Source organism: the organism of the source record quoted next, unplaced genomic scaffold (assembly GCF_019419815.1).
Source record: "Pyrus x bretschneideri cultivar Hongxiangsu unplaced genomic scaffold, Pyrus_bretschneideri_v1 Contig54, whole genome shotgun sequence".
Classification (NCBI taxonomy): domain Eukaryota; kingdom Viridiplantae; phylum Streptophyta; class Magnoliopsida; order Rosales; family Rosaceae; genus Pyrus; species Pyrus x bretschneideri.
Window position 1 is genome coordinate 1,851,189 of NW_025999792.1, and position 23,376 is coordinate 1,874,564.

At 37.7% G+C, this 23,376-nt stretch overlaps 1 protein-coding gene and 1 long non-coding RNA gene across 2 annotated transcripts; both read right to left on the reverse strand.

Moving 5' to 3' along the window:
- Window positions 1–5,214: 5,214 nt before the first annotated feature.
- Window positions 5,215–6,824, reverse strand: LOC103967895 (zinc finger protein CONSTANS-LIKE 5). The gene is made up of 2 exons (XM_009381223.3): window positions 6,048–6,824; window positions 5,215–5,924 (listed from the first exon to the last, which is right to left on the reverse strand). Exons 1-2 carry the CDS (start codon window positions 6,822–6,824, stop codon window positions 5,427–5,429), a joined length of 1,275 nt encoding a protein of 424 aa, XP_009379498.1. The 3' UTR covers window positions 5,215–5,426.
- Window positions 6,825–21,446: 14,622 nt separating this feature from the next.
- LOC125470883 lies at window positions 21,447–22,805 on the reverse strand. Its single transcript, XR_007253256.1, has 3 exons — window positions 22,595–22,805; window positions 22,387–22,502; window positions 21,447–22,304 (listed from the first exon to the last, which is right to left on the reverse strand). It is a non-coding gene; the product is annotated as an uncharacterized LOC125470883 (long non-coding RNA).
- Between the last annotated feature and the right edge of the window lie 571 nt (window positions 22,806–23,376).

Sequence of the window (23,376 nt, forward strand, 5' to 3'; positions counted from 1 at the left end):
AGCCGATCCAATGGTCACCAATTTTTAAAATTTAATTTAATATATACATAATTATTATAGTTTTTAGGGGTATAAAATTGTTAAATTAATATATATAATTATTATAGTATTTTTTTAAGGTTATAAAATTATAAAATTAATATTTTGCTTATCGTGTATCATGTTACCTATTTGTATATCCGAACCAACCCGTTATCTTAACAGGTGCTTATCGAGTTACCCGATAACGACCCGATTCATTATCGTGTCGACCCAAACACCTGTTAATTTCATGTCATGCCGTGTTTGGTTATCGGGTTGTGTCAAGAATTGCCAAGCCTATATTTTGGTACTAACATTTGGGTACATTAATTGAGTCTTTCAAGTTTGAAGAATGTTAAATAAAATTAATAAATTGAAAAACTCATTTTTGGTCAAAAAATAAATTAAAATTTGTATGTTAATAAATTTAAATATTTAATGGGAGACATTAAATAAAATGCACATTAATTATTTTGAATTAAGGACACATCAAGGGATTATAATCAATATGTAATCTAACACCAAATTTATTTTAAATTTCAATATTCTTGAAGGGTTAAAGCTAAAAAACCCCAAAAATAAAATTTTCCCCTAAAATTAGATATCTTCGAACCAATCTTACCTTAGTTGCCGCCACATCCACCAATGAGATGCTTTTAAGTTGCCGGCTTCTCCTACTATAAATAGAAGCTTTCCCCTCCATTCTTTTACATCATGCAAAATGTTGCATGCTTGTGCATGCAATTCACGTATATTATGTGTATGTGTGCGCGTGCGCGCGTGTGTGCATGTGTGTGTGAGCGTGCACGTGCGTGCATGCGTGTGTGTGTGTGTGTGTGTTTATGTGGAGAGAGTTTAGAAAAGAAATAGAGTGGAAGAAATACACATGGCATTAGGAGCGATCAAGGAACTTGCTCAAGTACATGGAGCTTAACTATTTCGGTAGTGATGTGGATAAGTACATGGAGCTTAGCTATTCCGGTAGTGACGTGGATCTTTATTTTAGCTTTGGAATCTAGTAGGGGAAATAAGGTAGGCCTTTATGGAAATTGATTTTATTAAATTTTGTAAAGTGTTATAATATTTTTGATCTTTTTGGTTGATTAATGCGGTTAGATATTAATTGGCTAATTGCTTCAGTTAAGTGTTTACTTGTTATTGGTTATGGAATTATTGCTGGAATGTTATTCATTGAGAATATATTGTAATACATGTGAAAGATGAAATGACATTATTTGTGCATCACTCATGTTGTGAGATGTGGTTGGAACTTCAGTGTTGAGATTGGAATTCGGGAAATGAGGGTAGTTGGAAAGGATCTTTTGTGTAGTTGAATCTATTCATTATGAAACTAGTTCTAGGCGAACCCGGTGTGCAACTTAGAATAGGATATCGGCGGGATAATTGTCGATGTGGGTGATTTGGGCTGGAGATCAATGAATTAGATAAGATGGCTAGCAAAAGGGGTTTATGAACTTGGGATATCGTATGGGGGGTTAGTTTCTATAATAGAACATTCGAATCACCACTGCAGTGGTAAAATGTATGGTATAAGACATGCAAGTCCGCGTGTTCTATTATATAAATTAACAGGGGTAGCCGAAGAGGTTGCACTGTGATAAGGTTATGTCGCTACTGAGCTGTTGAAGCTCATCCCTCTATTGTTATGCATGTTTACGAACTAGACATTCAAGAGGGTAGGCAGGATGAGATCAGGTTAGATTGGAGAATAGAAAGTTTATTCATCTATTTACTGTAAGTTGTAAAGAATTGTTGATTTGTTTAAGAATCATGAATTATTTTAATAAGAGGAATTTAGTTTCCAACCCGTGTCAATTTTCTTTTATTTATTGAGCTTTTAACTCACGTTTTGGATTTGGATTCGAGTTTTTATTACCGACCCCAAGTCCGGGGCATGACAATTCAATTTCACGGCCAAGAGATAAGGTGGACTTTGGGTTCGTGGCGATGATACTCGTTGGAGAGGATGGTGGGTGTGGTTGTCTAGCAAGTCTCATAGAGAGGGGAAGTTAGAGTGAGAGAGAGAGCCGGAAAGGATGAGAGGGACGAGAGAGAGTCTGAGGGAAGAGGGCAGAGATTGTCCCCAAAAGTGTGGGGGAAAGTAAAACACGTGTCAAAGAAAGAGTGGAGAGTTTAGTGTGGGTGTGGGCCTCACACTCAAGAAAAATTAATAAAATATTAAAAATATCTAATTAGAAAACATTTAAATAATAATATAAAATAATTAAATAGTAATTTCTAAAAAAAATAATCTTTCGGATTCGTAAATCTGTAACATCTTCGTCGTAACTCGGAATTCGATTCTGCTTGTGCCTACGCGTTCATAACGTTGATTTCTATAAGGGTAAGCTAAAATAACAGGTCATACGTTCCTCTAAACGATGGTCAACGAAAGTCAAGATCCATGTTTCTAGGGGCATTTTCGTCAATTCACACTTTTAAAATTTATAAGGTCATAAAATTAGAGACAAATTGTTACACCTAATTTCTTTTATATATATATATATATATATATATATATATATATATTCAACGTCTGCACGGTTTTACTTGTAAAATATACACTAATTACCCTTTGATAAAGTGGTATCTGTCTATACTTAGTCGGCGGAAATTTAAAATTGGACTCTCATTAATGAATTGAAGATATAAAATATATAGGCGTGCCCACACACACACACATTTCTTATAAATTTGATACAGAATTTGGATTAGCCGCGTTGCGGTGACATGGCTTTGTCATGGAACTGTTGGATTGTTTATCTTACACCTTAAAAAATAGAAGAATTGAAAAGAGTTAAAAAAAAAAATAAAAAAAAAAAAAAAAAAAGAAGAAAGACTTCAAAACGTATGTATACATGCTATTGGTTTGACGTTTTACTAATTTAAGCAAAACCCTTCGAACCATACACTGCCCAAAACACCACAACAAATTCTTACCCAATAAAAGAGTCCTCACCTAATATCCTCATTTTGAAAATTTATGAGGACGAAATGCAAGTTAGCCATAAGGTTATATTAATTTAATTCCAAAGACTTAAAATATTATACAACTCAATGAAGCAAAATAAGAAAATGAATTTTTTAATTGTTCATAGATTTTAATTTGCTTTTGTTGCATCACGAGCGCTACGCACCCCAAAAATGTGTTGTTTTAGATATTATTATATTTCTTAAGTAATTATTTTATAAATTGTAGGTGTGTGTCCATCTAAACAACTTCTTATTATTTTCAATCATCTAACTTAGTTTTTTTTGCACCTACCCATTGTACAGCAAAAATGAAATTTTTGAAAACTGTATACGTAGGTTGGGTAGATATTTGACATTTTGCATGAGAGAGGGAGAGAGAGAGATTTATTCTGTTCTCCATTTTGTGTTTTTCCTTTAATTTCACTTATTGGGTCCCGGCTCGGGCCCCCACCACATCTCAGGCTTAACTCCATCGTAGCACGATATTGTCCATTTTGGGCCCCGACCACACCCTCACGGTTTTGTTTCTGGGAACTCACACGAGAACTTCCCAATGGGTCACCCATCCTGGGATTGCTCTCGCGCACTACTCGCCACATCCCGGCCCGAGCCCCAACCACATCCCGGGCTCGACTCCATCGTAGCACGATATTGTCCACATCCCAGCCCGGGCCCCCACCACTAGGATTGCTCTCGTGTGCTACTCGCTTAACTTTGGAGTTCCAATGGAACCCGAAGTCGGTGAGCTCCCGAAAGGCCTCGTGCTAGGTAGAGATGGGAATATACATACAAGGCTTACAGGATCCACTCCCTTAGGCGAAGTGGGATGTTACAATCCACCCCCCTTAGTGTGCCAACGGCCGACAATTTGGTATCTGAGCTAACCCTGGCTGTGGTGTGCAGACAAGGGCATCAAGCCCTTAAGGGGGGGTGGATTGTAACATCTTACATCACCCAGGGGAGTGGATCATGTGAGCCGTATATGTATATTCCAATCTCTACCTAGCACGAGGCCTTTTGGGAGCTCACTGGCTTCGAGTTTTGGAACTCCGAAGTTAAGCGAGTTTGCGAGCGAGCAATCCTAGGATGGGTGACGTACTGGGAAGTTCTTGTGTGAGTTCTCAAAAACAAAACCGTGAGGGCGTGGTTAGGGCCCAAAGCGGACAATATCCTGCTACGATGAAGTCGAGCCTGGGATGTGGTGGGGGCCCGGGCGGGGATGTGACAATGAGGACAAAACAGTACTAATGTAATATTAAGATAAAATATGCACTTATTAAGAGAAATTGTTCCACCATCATTTTTTTATTCTCTTTTTAAAATTTCAAAAACTAATCACATTCCTTAATAAATAAATAAACAAAAAATAAAATGAAATTGTTCACACACACAGAGTGTGTGCTTATTGACTAGTATAAATTAATAAAATCTTGTGGCTGATATGCATTTGATCCTTACAATGCTTCAAAATGAGGATCTTAGGAGTAGGGGTGCAACTTGGATTAGGTCAACTCGAATCCACCCATGCCCAACTAGATTTTATACCCGATTGAAGGGGTTAGAATGAAGTAAAAACCTACCCAAATCCAACCCGACCTCAACTCGACTATTTATTAGGTTAGGTTGGGTTGATGCTTTACCCGTCCATGTCAATCCAAGCCCAACTCAATTTCTAGTCCGAATAGCTCATGCATGTATCACCTATCCAACTTCATATTATATAAACTAGATACAACTTTGGGAGGGCTATACATGAAGTTTGTTGTTTGGCTTTCATTTGAACAATGAACATTAGTGTTGCTTTTACTTTTCTTTTGGTTAAAACATTGGTATTATCTTGTCATTTAATTTCAACTTTGGATGTTTGAAACTTTAGAAATGCGTCCCACACTAGTTGGTTTATTTTTGTAAGGATATAGATGTGTAAAATTGAATTTTAAATAGTTTTGCATCATTTGGTTCAAAATTTGAAATTTATTTTATAAATTAATGTGTTACAAGATTGAATTTGATAAATTGGATAAACCCAAACCCAACCTAAGTTAGCCTAAACCCAATTTAAACACAAATCCAAATAAATCCACATAAACCTGAATCCAACCCAAGCCCAAATTAAGGATGTTTGGTTTGAATTGGATTGACCATCTAACGCCCCTGCTTAAGAGTGCAAGACTGCACTAGAAAATATACATTCAAAAATAGATACATAATAATAGATCTTTTTATTTTTATTATTATTATTATTATTATTATTTCATCGGGTGAAAACGAAAGCAGAGAGTTTCCAAGGCAAGGCCCTATGAAAAGTTAAAAAACCAAAACGAACCAAATAGTTAAATAAAGGCCTTTTGGGTGCTTTCACCGGTCAATCAATAAACGACAATTGAAAATAAAATAGATTATCCCCATTGTCAAAACGTCGGAACGACGGCGAATTGTGGGTCCGAGATGAAAGTCGCTGAGCCGGAGCCATAGATGAGATCGAACGTCTCGGTTTCTGTTTTGGTGCGTTTCGTAAACCGGCCTTTGATTCTGGGGCGAGTTTCAGCATACACTTTCCGGGAAACGTATCGGATGGTCTTCTGGAACTTGCGGTTCTTCCTCTTCTCCCTGTACCTCAGCACCCTCGCCTCCCTGTTCAGTCCGCAGAGCTGAGTTGCTGGTTGACTCGCAGGGGTTGCCGAGACCCGTGCGCTGGGTTCCAAAACGTTGTTGCTGGCTTTCTGGCCGAAAGGGTACGATATATCGCCCGGTTCTGAAACGTTGTTGCTGGTTTTTTGCCCGAAAGAGTACGAAACATCGCCCGGTTCAGAAATGCTGTTGCAGGCGGTTCGGCCGAAAGGATACGATATATCGGATAGGGAGTTTTGGTCCGGAACAACTCCGACATCTAAGGAAGAAGACGAAACCTGAAAAATACGTAAAAGTCCCTAATACTCAGTAAACAATTCCGAAATTTCGGGACAAATATTAATTTTGCACCGAAAATCCGAAGGAAGATAATTTAATTTAATTTAATTCGGATTACGTACGCTTTGGCTGAGGGACTGAGTCGGATAGCTGAACGAAGACGAGAACTTGCTACCGCAAAAGTCCATGTCGAAGCAATTTTGATCGGCGGGACCCGATATGTTATGGTTCATCTTCAACGAAGGAGGTGGAATCGGGTCGGTTTGAACCGGAACGACACTATCTGTTCCTGGCCCCGAAATGGTGTGGATTGAGTTGGGGTTATTGAACTCCAGCAGCAAATCCATTTCGGGGAAGAAGAGGTCGCCAGAGGATTTTGTAATGTTCGGAGCAATATCCATTGGGAGCTTCGAGTTGAAATTCGAGTTGGGGATCAGCCAGTTCGACGCAGGGTCGTTATCTACGTCTTTAGTATTAGATAAAACGTTGCCGTTTGGGACGAGGTAGTTGATGGCCGCGCCGACGAATGAGGGGGCAGCAGCTGTTGACTTGGCGATGATAGACTCGGCGGAGTCGTAAAACGGCTCGACGGGGACCCGCTCGTGGCGCTGGGTGAGGGGGTTGGCGGAATGGATGTCGACTTTGCAGGCGACGCAGAGTACGGCGGCGTCCGCCTTGCAGATGACGGCGGCAGGGGCCTGGTCGCAGACCTCGCACATCGAGACGCGCTCGTGGCGCGTGGTGAGCTTGTTGGCGATGTGGATCCTGGTGTCGCAGGGCAGGCAGAGAAAAGTCAAGTCGGCTCTGCAGAACAAGGCCGCCGCCGAGTTCTTGCAGGAGTCACAGAGCTTCGCAACCAAGCCGACGGCCGCCGCGCTCCACCCGCCTTTGAGGCCCATGGATATCTTCAAAACGAGGTCGGAGGGAGCTGCTTTGTTGGCAGTGCGTGGAGTTTCTGTTAGTAAAAGCGAGTAGCGTTGTGTTCATGGAGTTTTTGTCAGAGGCCTAATGGCGAGCGGTGATGTTATCTATCTAGGGACAGGGAGGTGTGCACCAGTGAGAGGGCTATACGTGGATGGTTCTGAGCCACACAGAAAAAATCTCAAGACAAGTTTGGCAATTGATCCCCGATCTTAGTATTTCAAATCATAATCGACAGTGAATAGTTGTCATTTGTCTGTACCGACCGGAAAGATTTTTGAACTGAAAAATAAGGTGATACGTGTAAATATTTACGGCTTAAAAATTAAAAATTCTCTTCATTTGTATAAAGGGCAATACTTGGCTAATGAAAATTCAGCAGCCGCTTATGGTTTTATCCAATTAGATTTGAACACATGTCCAAATAATTGAAATTGTAAACAAATTAAATATGTGTTCAAATCTTATTAGATGAAAAAATGAATAGCTGCTGAATTTTCAGTAGCTAAGCATTTTTTTTATATAAGAATACGTGATATATTATTCGTATTTTGAACCCAATAAAACACTTTTGCTCAAAAAGGAAGGCTGGAATCCAATAATGAACCAACAAGATTGATTTATTTTAAAAATTGATACTTAGAGCAACTCCAGCATTGGAACCCTCCCTTCAAGCTATTCACTATTCAATCCACCTGATAAACTGTAACCGACTTTAATGAACAGTAATCACCTTTTGCATCTCCACCGTTACACTTCAATAGCCCTGACAATAGGCAATAAAATATTAATATTTTTTTATTTATAAAATAATACAAAATAATTTTAATTGTAATTTTGGATAAGATTTTTAATTGCCTCATTGTGCTACGTGTCATTATCCGAAGTATTATTAAATAATACAAAATAATTTTATTTATAATTTCAGATAAGATTTTTAATCGTTCTCGTTGCGCCACTTGTCATAGAATCCAAAAAGACAATTATTGGGGATGGATTTCCGATAAGATTTTTAATCGTACTCGTTGTGCCACGTGTCATTATCCGAAAATACAATTATGGGTGATGGATTTCTGATAAGATTATTAACCAATCATGTTGAACCACGTGTCATAGTCTGTTTACAATCTTTGAGGATAGATTTCCATCAGATTTTTAACGAATGACGGCATGCCACATGTCATTATCCGAAAATACAATTATTGGTGATGGATTTCTGATAAAATTAGTAACCAATCACGTCGTGCCACGTGTCATAATCTGTTTACAATCTTCGAGGATAGATTTCCATCAAATTTTTAACGAATGACGGCATGTCACGTGACATTATCTACAACCTAATCCATTTTTAACGAATGACGGCATGTCACGTGGCATTATCTACAACCTAATCCTTTATGAATCCTTCATATAATCCAGCATCCATCCTCACAAATCTCACACCAATTTTCTCAAGATCTCTATCATTATTCATAGTTTCTGCTTCATTCTTCACAAAAACCTGTATCATTATTCATAGTTTTTGCTTCATTCTTACAATGTCTTCTTTTTCCTCAAGGATGATGCGGGAACTCGATCAGGAAGAGGAAGAATTGTTTAACCAATCAGAAGGAATGTTCAATCTCCAGGTGGCAAAAAATGAGAGGGAAGAGGATGAGGAGCGTAGAAGGAGAGATGACGAAATAAGAATGGGCAGAGCCTCACATTCCCGTCAAGTCGTCCAAGTTGTGGCTCAGATCTGCAGGCCTAGTCGTTCCGAAAATCTTGATAGAAGCAGGAAACGACGAGGTATGGAACTCTTGGATGATTATTTTATCCATAATAGTGCATTCCCTGATACGTACATTAGACGTCGTTTTAGAATGGAACGACATTTGTTCAACAAAATCATGATTGCTGTTTGCAACCATGATTCTTACTTTGTGCAAAAGAAGGATGCTTTTGGTGCTATGGGTCTCCTTCCTCAGCAAAAAATTACTGCTGCCTTGCGGATGCTTGCATATGGAGCATCTGTAGACCAAGTGGATGAGATAACAAGGATGGGGAAATCAACCATTCTTGAGTCCCTGATGAGGTTTTGCGGAGCAATCGAATCTATCTACAACGCAGAGTACCTCCGGAAACCTACAAACATGGACTTGGAACGGCTTCTGAAGAAGTCTGAGATACGTGGTTTTCCTGGGATGATTATGTAATTTTATTTGGTGTGTTTTATTATTTGGTATGTTTATGTAATTTTTTTAGTTCAGCTTTAGTGAGTTTTTTATTATTCGGTATGCTTATATAATTTTATTTGGTGTGTTTTTGTCATTTGAATAAATATTCTCTTAGTATAAATAACTTACCAAATTCATTTGAATAAATATTCAATAAATTGGAAACAACATAAAGTACTATATTCAATAAATAATAAATTACAACCCAAAGTGATTTGAAAATTATGGGCTCCGATTACAAAAACTACTCTATTCATCATCACTTAACCAATTTGTGGTGCTAGGATGATCTTCTCTTGTGGTGCTAGGACCATCTTGGCTTGCTCTCGTTTCACGCCTCCTTCACACCACGTCCGCTTTCTCTGACTTCCAAAAAAATTTAGAATTTGGAGATTTTCCTTCTAAAGGCGTGTTCATAATCTCAGGATCTCTGACTTCCAAATAAATAATATATTGTTACCTGATCTGAATATTTTTCCCCACTTCGAATATTACTACTAGCTTGTGCCAAGGCGTCTCTCCATTTACTAAATGATTGGCTAAGTAATTTCCAACGACTGGACATCGATTCTTTGGTTCTTTTCCCACCAATTTTCTCAAGATAATTGGTATGAATAAGACTCCACATTTCTCGCAACTGCATCTCATTACCTATAAGCGAACTATGAGTAACTTCAACCCAGCTAGTACACAACGCAACATCTTCAAGAAGCGAGAGAATCATCGTATCTGCATTAGTAGTCATTTTGTTGAAAAAAAAAATGGATTGAAACGTTGAGAGAAAGACAGGAATGTGATTGAAAGTAGTTGAGAAAATATGAAATTGTGGTGTAAGGTAAATGATAATGAGAAGGTATTTATAAAAAGGCAAATACAATTTTTTTTAAAAAAAAATTTTAGAAATTTTTTCGAACTTTTTACAATTTTTTTTAAATTTTTATTCGACTAATTAATCTCTCCCGTTGGATATAAAAAAAATTGAATTCCAACACTCTAGATTGTGTCACCTGTCACAACGATAACTTTTCCTAATTTTAAAACTATTTTTTCTTTTATTTATTTATTTATAAAGCATATTAATATCAACCGTTGATATCAGATCGAACGGTGGATATTAAATAAGACTTTTTTTTATTTTTTTTACCGTTGAGATCGAACAGTCCAAGTTAAAGAGCTGTTGAGATCGAACGGACCGTGGGAAGCCACGTGGCTTCCCAACGGTAACTTTTGAATTTGAAAAGGGAGCTGATTTTTCTGAAACTGTGTCGGCGACGCACCCCCCCCGCGCGAGTGGGGTACACGCGCCTGACAGTAAAAAAATAAAAAAAGGCCTAATGCCAGGCTGACGTCAGCCCTAGCGTCACATCCACTCGGGCTCTTGGGTTGGCAATTCTTCACGGGCCCAAAGCTCAGGCCTCCACCTTCACTTGGGCTCCTTCACGCTGGAGCCGATCCATAGGGCCTAGGACCCTCTAGCCTGTCCCCCGAGCATCCACCTACAGTGGAGTTGCTCTTAGTATTACTCGAAATTTGAGATATAATTGTGTAGATATAATTTGGTGTTTCTAGTTCGTGCAATAGTACGTTAGACGAGTGACGAATATTTTGCATCTCAAAGTATATTATTAAATTAGTAGAATATGTATTATAATTTGAGTAAATTAGTAACGCTATTTTCCACCTAAACGAAATTTTTTCTTTGCAGAGAGTTGGTTTCCTTAACTATAAGGGAGGGGTGTTAACTTAATTCCATGAAAGTACGAAACTTGAATCACGTCCAGTTGGAGATTTATACAAAACGTGTCCTTCCAAGTTTCTTTATTGGCCAAATTTTTTTAATGGCTTTTGCGGTGACATGGTACTTTTAATGTGAAATTTGTGATCAAAAAATTATTAATTAAATTTCCATGGTGAGCTTTGTTAACCATTGAAAGTCCAAACCCAAATTTCTGACAGTCATTCATTAAACAAACTTATTTAACTATAACATGAACAGATCAAATTCATCATTTCAATCCAAATTACTTCTTATGTTTGATTTGGTGATTGATCTCATAGAAAGTTGGTAGACGGCCCATTTCTTCTCCTCCATCACTTGGCGATGGATCCCATGGCAATTGTATCTCCTAAATCTAAACATGTAATTCAGTTTTTCGTTTTTTTATACCAAAATATGTTTCACTGGTGGACCAATCACCAAATTAAGCATAAAATGTAATTTGAATTGAAATGACAAATTCAACCCTTTCACGTAATAGTCATGTAAGTTTGTTTAACAGAAAACTAACAAAAGTTTGGATTTCAACTTCAATTGTTAACAAAACTCGCGTGAGTTTATTTGACGGAAGTATTAACAAAAGTGTGGGTTTGGACTTCAGTTACCAACAAGACTCATTACAGGGCTTAATTAACAACCTTTTCACCACAAGAGTCACATTAGTAGTGTTGTGCCACTACAAGGACCACGAAAAAATTTGGCCTTTGTTTATTTTTCTCTCTTATTTTTGTTTCTTTTCCCACTTAGCTTTAATTAGACAATTAACAACCGTTTGATGTTTATGCAGAAAATCGAACTTTTAAGGAAGGACAGACTGCAGAAAGAAGGGATAACGGCGCCCATTGTAATTTGCAGTGGGAAAGAGAGCTTCAAAGCTGGCTTTTCAACATGAATTTTCTTCTTCTTGTTTTAGCTAAATTTTCTAAATCTCTTTCCCTTTTTATTTGGTAAAAAATATAGGTTTTCCGTTTTATTCGAAAGGACTTCCTCTACAATTTGAGAGGTTCATGCATTACAATTTACAGTTGATCAATTTGGGATGAGATTTTCTTTCTTAATTCAATTCATCATATTGGATTCGACGTACACATCCAAGTACAAATAGATTACGCATAAAGTACTAACAATACAGAAGAAATAAAATGATTGACCATATTATATTAGATCTCAATCTCAAAAGGTAGTGGCTACAAAAAAAATCGCTCATTCTTCAATGTAAATATGTAGTTGGTTGACCATATTAAGCTGAACAGGTGAACATGCATGCTGTGATTACCTTAGTAAAATACGATTTTATATCCTCAAGCTTGGTCAACATATTACTTTTATGGCTCATCTATAAAACATTACAATTTGAAACATAAAGTGGTGTTGTTGAAAATGCTAGTGGGTTAATGAATGCCCACAATGATATTGAAAACCTTGGTAGATTTTTTCAATACTCACACAAATTGGATTTGCAACATTGGCAGAAGAATGAAAACATTGGCAGTGTTGATACGTGAACTTGGAAATGAAGGAGATCCTTTTTCAAAAGGTGTGTTGTAAATTTTCAACATGTAATAATACGGAGTTGCTCTATAAATAGAGCACTCTGACTGATATCAACAGATACAGAGAAGAGAAAGAAAGGAAAGATAAATAACATCAATATCTATTCCTCCCACTTTTATTAGTCATTCCCTTGTGTTACAATTATGGTGTGATATTTTACACCTGCTTCACTCCTGTCACTAGTAAAGGTTATCTCTCTAACTTTTACCTATTTATAACACATTATTAGCACGACTCTCTAAATATAACTATTCCTTGTTTCTCTTTGCCAAAAGAAATCATTTCCCTTCGCCGAAAGAAAAAAAAAAGTTTCCTCTAAGGATTTTACTGTTCATCTTCTTCCTCTGCCTCAACTACTAGATATACCCTCGTGAGGAACTGTTTGCACCATGCCTGCTTTTAGTTCTCAACCTAACAGTTACATATATCTTTGATTTCTTGTTTGGTGTAGATTTTGATTACTAACTCAGTGTTTATTTATGTTAATTTTACTGCAATCCAAGATGGTGCGGTACAATTGCCCATCTTGAACTGCAAATTTAATCTTAATGCAATCCATAATGGTGCGACATCATCGCCTATCTTGGATTGTAGATCTAATTTTACTGCAAATTTTAGGTGGAGCGGTATAATCGCCCACCCTACCATGCGTATTTATATTTGCCTGCTGTTTAATTTCATTGCAATTTTAGGTGGTGCGGTATAATCGCCCACCCTGCTTTGCGTATTTAAATTTTCCTATTACTTGAGTGGTGCAGAGTAATTGTCCATCCTATTTTATGTTATTTCAATGAGAATGGTGCGGTACAATTGTTATCCTCATTCATCATGTAAATCTCGAGTCAAAAGTTTTGAGTGCTTATCATTTTGGCCTGAAGATCAAAATGAAAAAAATTTGTAAGAACCAGAAGTTCTAACACTACATACCTCCAGGAATACATATTATTGCAAGTTCTTACGCATCTCATTTTTTTTTTCAGAAAGAAAAGAAAATGGTGAACTTGGCAAAGCCTGATTTTGCTGCCTTGGACATTACTGGGAAGAATTACCTTACCTGGGTACTATATACCAAGATCCATCTTGAAGCAGGGAATCTTGGAGATACCATTAGGGAAGAAAACAGCTCATCCTCTCAAGATCGGGCGAAAGCCATGATCTTTATTCGTCGCCATCTTGATGAGGGACTAATGAGCGAGTACTTAATGGTTGAAGATCCGTTAGCTCTCTGGAAGACATTGAGAAACAGATACAATCACCAGACAACGGTGATTCTTCCAAGGGCTCGTTATGAATGGACTCACCTAAGGATCCAAGATTTCAAGTCAGTGGCTGAGTACAATTATGCGTTGTTCAGAATTACCTCTCAGATGAACCTCTGTGGGGATACCATGACTGAGGAAGATATGCTGGAAACGACTTTCAGCACATTTCATGCCTCTAACGTGCTCCTCCAGCAGCAATATAGAGCACGAGGCTTCATTGAATACAATCAGCTGATCTTTGTGCTCCTAGTTACTGAACAAAACAATGAGCTCCTGATGAAAAATCATCAGTCCTGACCTACTGGATCTGCACCATTCCCAAAAGTGAATGCTGCATCTATCGAAGTGAACGCCATATCCTCTGGTGGTAATAATCATAAACGAGGATGTGGCCACAGGCAAGGACGGTAGAACAGAAAAGGCAAGAATCATGGTGTCCAGTTTCACAACCAGGTTTCGAGGCATAATTCAGGCCCGAGCTTCAAAAATGGAAATCGCCACAAAGGCAAAGCTCATATGAACAATGCTCTTAGAAACTCTGATGGAGACTGCCATAGGTGTGGTGACGATGGGCACTGAGCGCATACCTGTCATACCCTAAAACATCTGGTGGATCTATATCAAGCCTCCCTCAAGGAGAAGGTTGTCAAGACCAATTTTCTTGACCAGGCTAAACCAATGGATCTACCTGATCTAATGTGTGACTTATCAGGGCAGTTGAACATAACCCACCTAGTCTTGGACTTCATGGTGGAAAGGGGAAATGCAGCATACCGGTCTGATTGAATCAATGATGTTTGATGTACTTTTATTATGCTGAACTTGTAGTTTAAAAACTAGCATTTCAGATTCAATAAAAGTGGCATTCAAATTTCCTATTATAAATTGCTTTTAACTATGATTCTCTTACTCAAAGAGTATGGATAAAAACTACGGTCATTCTCAAAACATGAGAAATAGCGGAGATATTTGTCTTGTAGACAGCGCAACCACGCATACAATACTTCGAGATAGAAAGTATTTCTCAAGATCGATGCTTACAAAAGTAAGGGTAACAACAATATCAGGGCAATCAGATGTGATTGAAGGCTCAGGGAAAACCCAGATTATGTTACTAAATGGAACAATATTGTCCATATAGAATGCATTGTACGCTATTTGATCTACTCGAAATTTGTTGAGTTTTAAAGACATACATTTAAATGGATAGCACATTGAAACAAAAGTGTAGAAAATGTGGAGTATCTATGCATTACCTCCAATGATACACAGAAGCGTATATTGGAGACGTTGCATGGTTTGATAAGTGGATTGTATTATACATACATAAAGACAATTGAATCACATACTGTCATGAACTAGAAGTTCATTGATTCAAAAGTTTACATGCTTTGGCATGACTGTTTGGGTCACCCAGGATTTAGCATGATGAGTAGAATCATTACCAATTCTAATGGACATCCATTATTGAGCAGACACATTGCTATCTCAAATGATAACCCTTGCAAGGCTTGTTCTCAAGGGAAATTGGTAATTATACCATCACAACTAAAGGTTGATGCTGAATCCCCAGCATTTCTGCAAAGAATTCAAGGGGATTTTTGTGGGCCTATTCAACCATCTTGTGGACCATTTCGATATTTAATGGTTTTGGTTGATGCATCTACCCGATGGTCACATGTTTATCTCTTGTCTACTCGGAATGTAGCTTTTGCGAGACTTCTTGCTCAGATAATTAAGTTGCAAGCACAGTTCCCATATTACCCCATTAAGTTAAGCCGACTTATAACGCTAGTGAATTTACTTCTCAAACCTTTGATGATTACTGCATGACATAGGGCATCGATGTTGAACACCCCATTCCTCATGTCCATACTCAGAATGGTTTAGCAGAAGCATTGATCAAGTGGGTTCAGTTAATAGCCCGCACTCTGCTTATGAAAACAACCAATTACATGCTGCATCATTGGTTCGATTGAGACCTATAGCCAACCACCAATACTCATCAATACAACTTGTGCTTGGGCATCAACCAAACATTTACGAGTTTTTGGTTGTGCTGTTTATGTACCTATTGCACCACCACAGTCCATTAAAATGAGACCCCAGCGCCGACTGGGAATTTATGTAGGTTTTGATTCACCATCTATCATTTGATATTTGAAACCCTTGACAGGTGATATGTTTACAGCTCGTTTTGCTGATTGTCACTTTGATGAGACAGTCTTCCCATCGTTAGGGGGAGAAAAGACCGTTCTAGAAGAATGGAAAAAGCTAACATGGGTTGATCCCACCTTATCTCATTTTGATCCAGGTAGCACTTAATGTGAAAATGAAGTGAAAAGGATCGTTCATCTTCAAAGTATTGCTAATCAAATGCCAGATGCATTTAATGATGCTATAAAAGTGACAAAATCACATATACCAGCTGCAAATGCACTTGCAAGAATTGATGTCCCTGTTGGATAAAATAAAGTGGCAGTGAATGATTCATCTGGTGCACGCTTGAAGCGTGGTAGACCTCCAGGTTCAAAAGATTCAGCCCCTCGAAAGAGAAAGTCGAAGGCACAACTAAATCCAAATGAAATCATTTAAGAAGAAAAAATGAATGACACATCCACAATTCATGATTCTGTACTTTCAGAAAGAAAGAAAAAGTCCTTGATGAGACATATGTACCTGGAGAAACAGAGATATATGAAAGCAAAGAAATCTCCATAAATTATGCTTGTACTAATGAAATGTGGGATCGAAATGAAATAATCATCGACGACATGCTCGCATTTGCAATAGCCAATGAAATCATATTAAGTGATGATCTTAAGCCCTGCTCTGTTGATGAATGCAAACAGAGACAAGATTGGCCTAAGTGGAAAGATGCAATCCAGACAGAATTAAACTCCTTGGAAAGGCAAAATGTTTTTGGACCAGTAGTCCAAACCCTGCCTAGTGTAAACCCTGTGGGTTACAAATGGGTATTCACAAGGAAACGCAATGAGAACAACGAGATTGCAAAATATAAAGCACGACTCGTTGCATAAGGTTTTTCACAAAGACCTAGAATTGATTATGAGGAGACATACTCTTCTGTAATGGACGCAATTACGTTCCGTTACTTAATAAGTTTAGTGGTTTTAGAAAAAACTTGACATGCGACTTATGAATGTCATCATCGCGTATCAATATGGAGAATTAGATGCTGACATATATATGAAAGTCCCATAAGGACTTAAGTTGCCTGAAACAACTAACAAATCACGAGGTATGCTCTCAATCAAATTAAGGCGATCATTGTATGAGCTGAAACAATCTGGACGAATGTGGTATAATCGTCTTAGTGAGTATTTGATTAAAGAATGATATATCAACAATGTCATTTATCCTTGTGTGTTCATTAAGAAATCCAACTCTGGATTTGCTATAGTGTCAGTATATGTCGATGATATGAACCTAGTTGGAACCCCTAAAGAGCTCAATAAAACTATTGAATATCTGAAAAACGATGAAATAAAAGACCTTGGAAAAACAAAATTTTGTCTCGGCATGCAGATCGAGCATTGTGTTAGTGGAATTTTGGTCCACTAATCAGCTTACATTGAAAAAATCCTGAAGCGATTTGGCATGGACAAGGCTTATCCACTCAACACGTCAATGGTCGTTTGTTCTTTGGACATTAAGAAAGATCCATTCTGTCCAAAAGAAGATGATGAACTGGTAAATCAGATATAGCTTTTTCAGTTAAATTGTTAGCAAGGTATAACTCTGCTCCAACAAGTCGTCATTGGAAGGGAGTTAAAGATGTATTGTGATACCTTCGTGGGATAACAAACATGGGTCTCTTCTACTCAAAGAAATCCACAAATGACCAGATCCTTGTTGGATATGCAGATACTGGTTTTCTCTCTAATCCGCATAAAGTCAGCTCGCAAACTAGATATGTGTTCAAGAATGGAGAATGGAGATGCAGCAATATCTTGGCATTCAACAAAGGAAATATTCATTGGTACATCTTCAAATCATTTAGAAATACTTGCTTTACATGAAGCAAGTCGTGAATGTTCTTGGTTAAGATCAATGATCCATCATATTAGGAATTCATGTGGTCTACCTTCAAAGACAGACACTCCAACTGTCATCCATGAAGATAATGTAGCCTGTGTTGCCCAAATGAAAGAAGGATTCATCAAGGGCGATAAGACTAAACACATATATCCAAAGTTTTTCAGCGCACATGAGCTTTAGATGGCTAAAGTTATTGAAGTCAGACAAATCTGTTCCAATGAAAATCTGGCAGATTTGTTTGCCAAATCTCTACCTAAGTGCATGTTTCAGAAGATAGTGCAAAGTATTGGATTACGTTGACTTACTAAACAGCTAAATTTGAAGAATGCGGAATTAGGGGAGATATATATCAGGGGGAGCATTCATGATACATGCATGTTGTACTCTTTTTCCTTCGATTAGGATTTTTCCCACTAGGTTTTTCCTATCAAGGTTTTAATGAGGCAACATAAGCATAACAATCCAAGTAAAGTTGTACTCTTCTTCCTTCGCTATGGTTTTTTCCCATTGGGTTTTTCCATGCAAGGTTTTAATGAGGCAACTGATGTTGATATGTGGGCATCCAAGGGGGAGTGTTGAAAATACTAGTGGGTTAATGAATGCCCACAGTGATTTTGAAAACCTTGGTAGATTTTTTCAATACCACACAGATTGGATTTGCAACATTGGCAGATGAATGAAAACATTGGCAGTGTTGATATGTGGACTTGGAAATGAAGGAGATCATTTTTCAAAAGGTGTTGTAAATTTTCAACATGTAATAATACGGAGTTGCTCTATAAATAGAGCACTCCGACTGCTATCAACAAATATAGAAAATAGAAAGAAAAGAAAGATAAATAACATCAATATCTATTCCTCCCACTTTTATTAGTCATTCCCTTGTGTTACAATTATAGTGTGATATTTTACACCTGCTTCGCTCCTGTCACTAGTAAAGGTTATCTCTCTAACTTTTACCTATTTATAACAAGTGTTTCTTTGAATGTTAAGTATAAATCTCATATATTTGATAACATCGTTAATTAAGTTTGCCCACTACTACACATTGCATAGACTTCGTCTAACCTGACTCCCTTCTTTGTTAAGTTTGACTTGGTGGGAAGTGTATCCCAACAAGCTTCCAAACAAACACCTTTAGAGCCCAAAAATTAAACAATTTGAGTGGTGCAAGTCGAGTAACATAATGAGCTAATTACGTTCTTTGGTGGTTGATTGCTTATGCAAGAAGGCCAATTCTCTGCCAAAGTCGGGTGGGTGAATACTTCTGACTGTGGTCACTAGTAGAAGAAATTATTTGTGTGATGAAAGTTTACGTGACACATGTAATTTCTTCGCGCAATGATTAATTGTGTGACGAAATAAGGGTATCATCGCGCAAAAACATCTTCACACAAAAACATTTAGGCTTTTTTAGCCAAAATGGTCTCTGAGATTTGCATAACTCATCACTTTGGTCCCTGAGATTTGAAATCAATAGACGTAGTCCCTAAGTTTGTCTACCATCAATCATTTTGGTCATTCCTTGAAAAATCTCCATTAAATAAGGAGAAAATGACAAAAAGACCCTCATTTTTTGTCAAATCATTTTGGCTCATTGTTTAGTAAATTAAGGGTACTTTTATCATTTGGTCCTTGTTTAACATAATTTTTCAAGGAAGGACCAAAATGATTGATGATGGACAAACTCAGGGACCACTTTTATTGATTTCAAATCTTAGGGACCAGAGTGATGAGTTATGCAAATCTCAGGAACCATTTTAACTAAAAAGCAAAAAAATTATTAAAAACCTTATGTGCTGAAGAGTTTCATCGTGCGAAAGGAATTTGCACAATGACACCATATGTTCGGTGTGCAAAGACTAAGAAAAAACACAGGTAAGGAAAATTTGGCGCCAACATCATGTGTGACGGACATTTTCCTATGAAAACTTGTGCGACGAAGGCATCGTCACCCAAAGTGATCTGAAATGGTCAATGAGCCATTTCAGGCGACATAATTACTGCAAGCTTTACATGAGGTAAGCTTCGTCGCACAAAGGTCCCAAGTAGGGGTGGGCAAACGAGTAGAGGAACCGCGGGTAGGGGCGGGTAGTGTAGTTCGGGGCGGGTACAGGTTGGTCCTCTTTTTTTGGGAACAAACGGGCCGGGCCATGGTTATTTACTGGGCAGGTCAGTTCCTAAACCTTAGAAAAACAGGGCCCCGGACCGGCCCGTTTTTAATTATAATCAACGATGGAGATTGAATGATAACCTATCATTCAATCCGAACCATTAATTTGTAACCTAGGTTTCCAAAATCCAAATCAATTTCAGACTTCAGTGAATTAGTCTTAGCAACTCTCGAATCTCGATCTCTCCAACACTCCCCAAGTCCCCAGTCCCCAGCCCTCTCAGCTCTCTCGAATCTACGGTGTTACTCTTCCGTCCATCTTCTACGACACGACTCCGGCCAGCCACAAGCAAGCCACACACATAGACAAGCACGCACACCCTGCTACTCACTCTCTCACTCCCACGCCCCACCTCTCGAGTCTCCACCGTCACTCCCTCAAGCTTTGACTCCCTCGACAACTATTGTCTACCATTGGCGTTAAGACTACCATCTGTGCAACCAAGACTTTCTGGGGGTGGGAAAGTCAAACGTGCTTTCCAGGTTCACCAGGAACAAGTTTAATTTGGAGTCAAAGTCTACCATCGGCATCGAGTTCGCCACCAAGACTTTGACCGTTGATTCCAAGCTCATCAAGGCTCAGATTTGGGACACTGCTGGCCAACAAAGGTGATATTTTTTTCTCTTATTTCATTTTTCCTCTCAGTATTCTCTATATTTTTAGTTTTTATGATTTGGGTTTGATTATCTAGCTAATTACTTCAAAATATTTGACATATAATATCTTGGTTTGAGTTTTGATTGAATGCGCAACTCAATAGTTAGTAAGGTTATTCTTTCAAGTATTGGTATCTGAGGTGAACAGGAAAAACCCCAAAATTCAGTTTTGTCAAAAGGGTTGTCCCTTGTTTTAGGAAATTTCGTGGGCTTATGGAGTTTTTGTCTGTCTCCCTAATTTTCAAGCACTTATTTTGAAATTTTACCTGTAGATTTGCGAAGTTTTGCATACTCATATTGTTGCAGTCCTCTTTTTCTTGAGGAAAGGATACTTTGATACTTGTATATATAATTGGTTGAGGAAAGGAAGATGTTCTGTTATTGGTTGAGGAAGATGTTCTGCTATATAATATGTCTTATGTGTGTGTAATGTGTATCATTCCAATGCTTAACATATTCTGTGTGTAATGTGTATCACAACCAGATATGATGTGGACGTGGGGGTAGTTTATCCCATACCTAAACAAGCAGATTCATTCCTATTCTTCACTAACCCAATTCCAATCAAGTAAACTTGCCATAGGTAGGATAGTGAACCTAGCTGATTTTATTTTCTCATAGTCAGATTTTAGTGTGTGGGTTTCATCCAGTGTTTTAATATGCAAAATAGTATAGGGCTTTCTCTCTCTTGCAAGGCGAGGTGTAAGCTTTTGAGAGACATGAATATTGTTACTAAAAATATTTAAATATACATATGGTATAGAATTTTGTATATATACATGTAGAATATAAATGTAGTATCAAATACTTGAGCTAAATCGTTGTTTTCTTTGGAATATAAATGTAGTATCAAAGCCATGCTTCTTCCTTGTTTTGATTATTAATTGGTGTGCATATTTTGAAATATCTTTATTTGATTAATGAATATACTTTCATTATTTAATATTTTGCAGAATTTTACATAATGTCTCAATCTCAAAGCCAAAGTACCCCTAGTACTAATGTAGCATCATCTACGGCTACATCACCATCACCATGTCCTCCATAACCACCAACACAAGCACAACCCACATAGTCAAAATCATCAATGCCTCCCCCAAAACCCTCCTCCTCCAGAAAAAGAAAAGCACCACCTATTCCAAAGACAAAACAACCAACTATATTAGCTACATTAGAGAGATCTTCTTTTGAGAGATCTTGGGTTTGGGATCATGTCACTAAGTGTACCGTCTCATAAATACAAGAAGTAGAAAAGGATGGAAAGAAAGAGATGGTGGAGGTACAAGTATTGAAGGCTAATTGTAGTGATCTTTTTTATCACTACTCTGATTATGGCACTATAAAGATTTATGGGATACAATTCAGAAGAAAAAAAATATGACACTGAACAAACTGGGGCCAAGAAATTTACTGTTAGTCATTATTTGAAATATCAGATGGTTGATGATAAATCTGTTGAAGCACAATCTCATCAATTACATAAAATTGCTCATGAAATTACTTTTGAAGGTATGGTTTTAGCTGATCAATTTCAAGTTGTCATAATCATTGAAAAGCTACCACCAACCTGGAAAATTTCAAAAACTCTTTCCCCCAAAGACAAAGGAGTTCTCCCTAGAAAGCTTGATCACTTGACTTCACTTTAAGGAAGGGACGAGGGAACAAGAACTGGAGGAGGAGTTCTCCCTAGAATGCTTGATCACTTGACTTTTGAAGGCATGTTTGCTATGATCGTTTCCCTTTCAAGACCTATTCTGCTGTTGAAGGAAGGAAGATGCTGCTTATTGATTCGCACTCAATTGATGTTACTATTGCTGGAGAGGTAAAGTTGAAGCTCACCTTTGAAAAAGCCATGATACTAAAGGATGTGTTGCACACTCCGGCAATATAGAACAATCTAGTCTCAGGCTTTCAACAACACTAGATTTACTCAAACATTGGAGAAGATACTCTGACTAAGAATCAGGTTTTTGTAGGAAAGGGATATGTTAGTGATGGAAAATTCAAATTGAATATTGTTGCTAATAAAATTCATACTTCATCTTACATGTTGTCTTCTTTTAATACTCGGCATATTCCATTTTGTCATTGTAAACACGAAATTTCCTGCAACAAATAGCAAAAGAATAGGTGTAAAAAAAATGATAGTAGTACTAAATGAATGTTTATGATTATAATATCTAAACATGAACCTCTGATTCGATCTCTGAGGATGTGTGTGTGTGTGTGTGTGTGTTTGATTCAAGGGTCGTAGAGACTTGATATTGGTTAGCTAATGTTGCAAAAGGTCTGCATCCACTAAATTTAAAGTGGTTTGCATCCACTAATTTGACACCATCGAAGTTGTCTCCATGCTCTTTTATTTAAAACCACATATACCCTACCTTTGCCATGTCGTTAAGTGCCATCTTGTTTGGCCCAATTTTTATTCACGGAACCCAAAGTGATAAAGCCTTAATGTATAGAAATGGAAAAGCCATTGTTTTTACTTTGATCTCCATGTGGAGCAACATTCCCAATTTATTTGGCAAGTGGTTTATCTGTAGCAGAACTTCATCCTTCCTTTTCTTTGTTGAGACTGTCTTTTGCTAATTTATTTCCTCCTAAGTTGCCACTTTCACAGTTACGAGCCATTGGACCGAAGTGTAGTTCAAAGTGTGCAGATTAGTCCTACTCTTGTTGATACTATCCACAATTAATAAAGATTGCCCTCTCAAGTTTAGTATAAATACAGTAGCATGTGTATTTATCTAAGAGAATCCTTTGGATCCCCAATGATCTCTATAGCTAACAGAGGCTCACATATGTCTATACATCGTTTGTCTATGT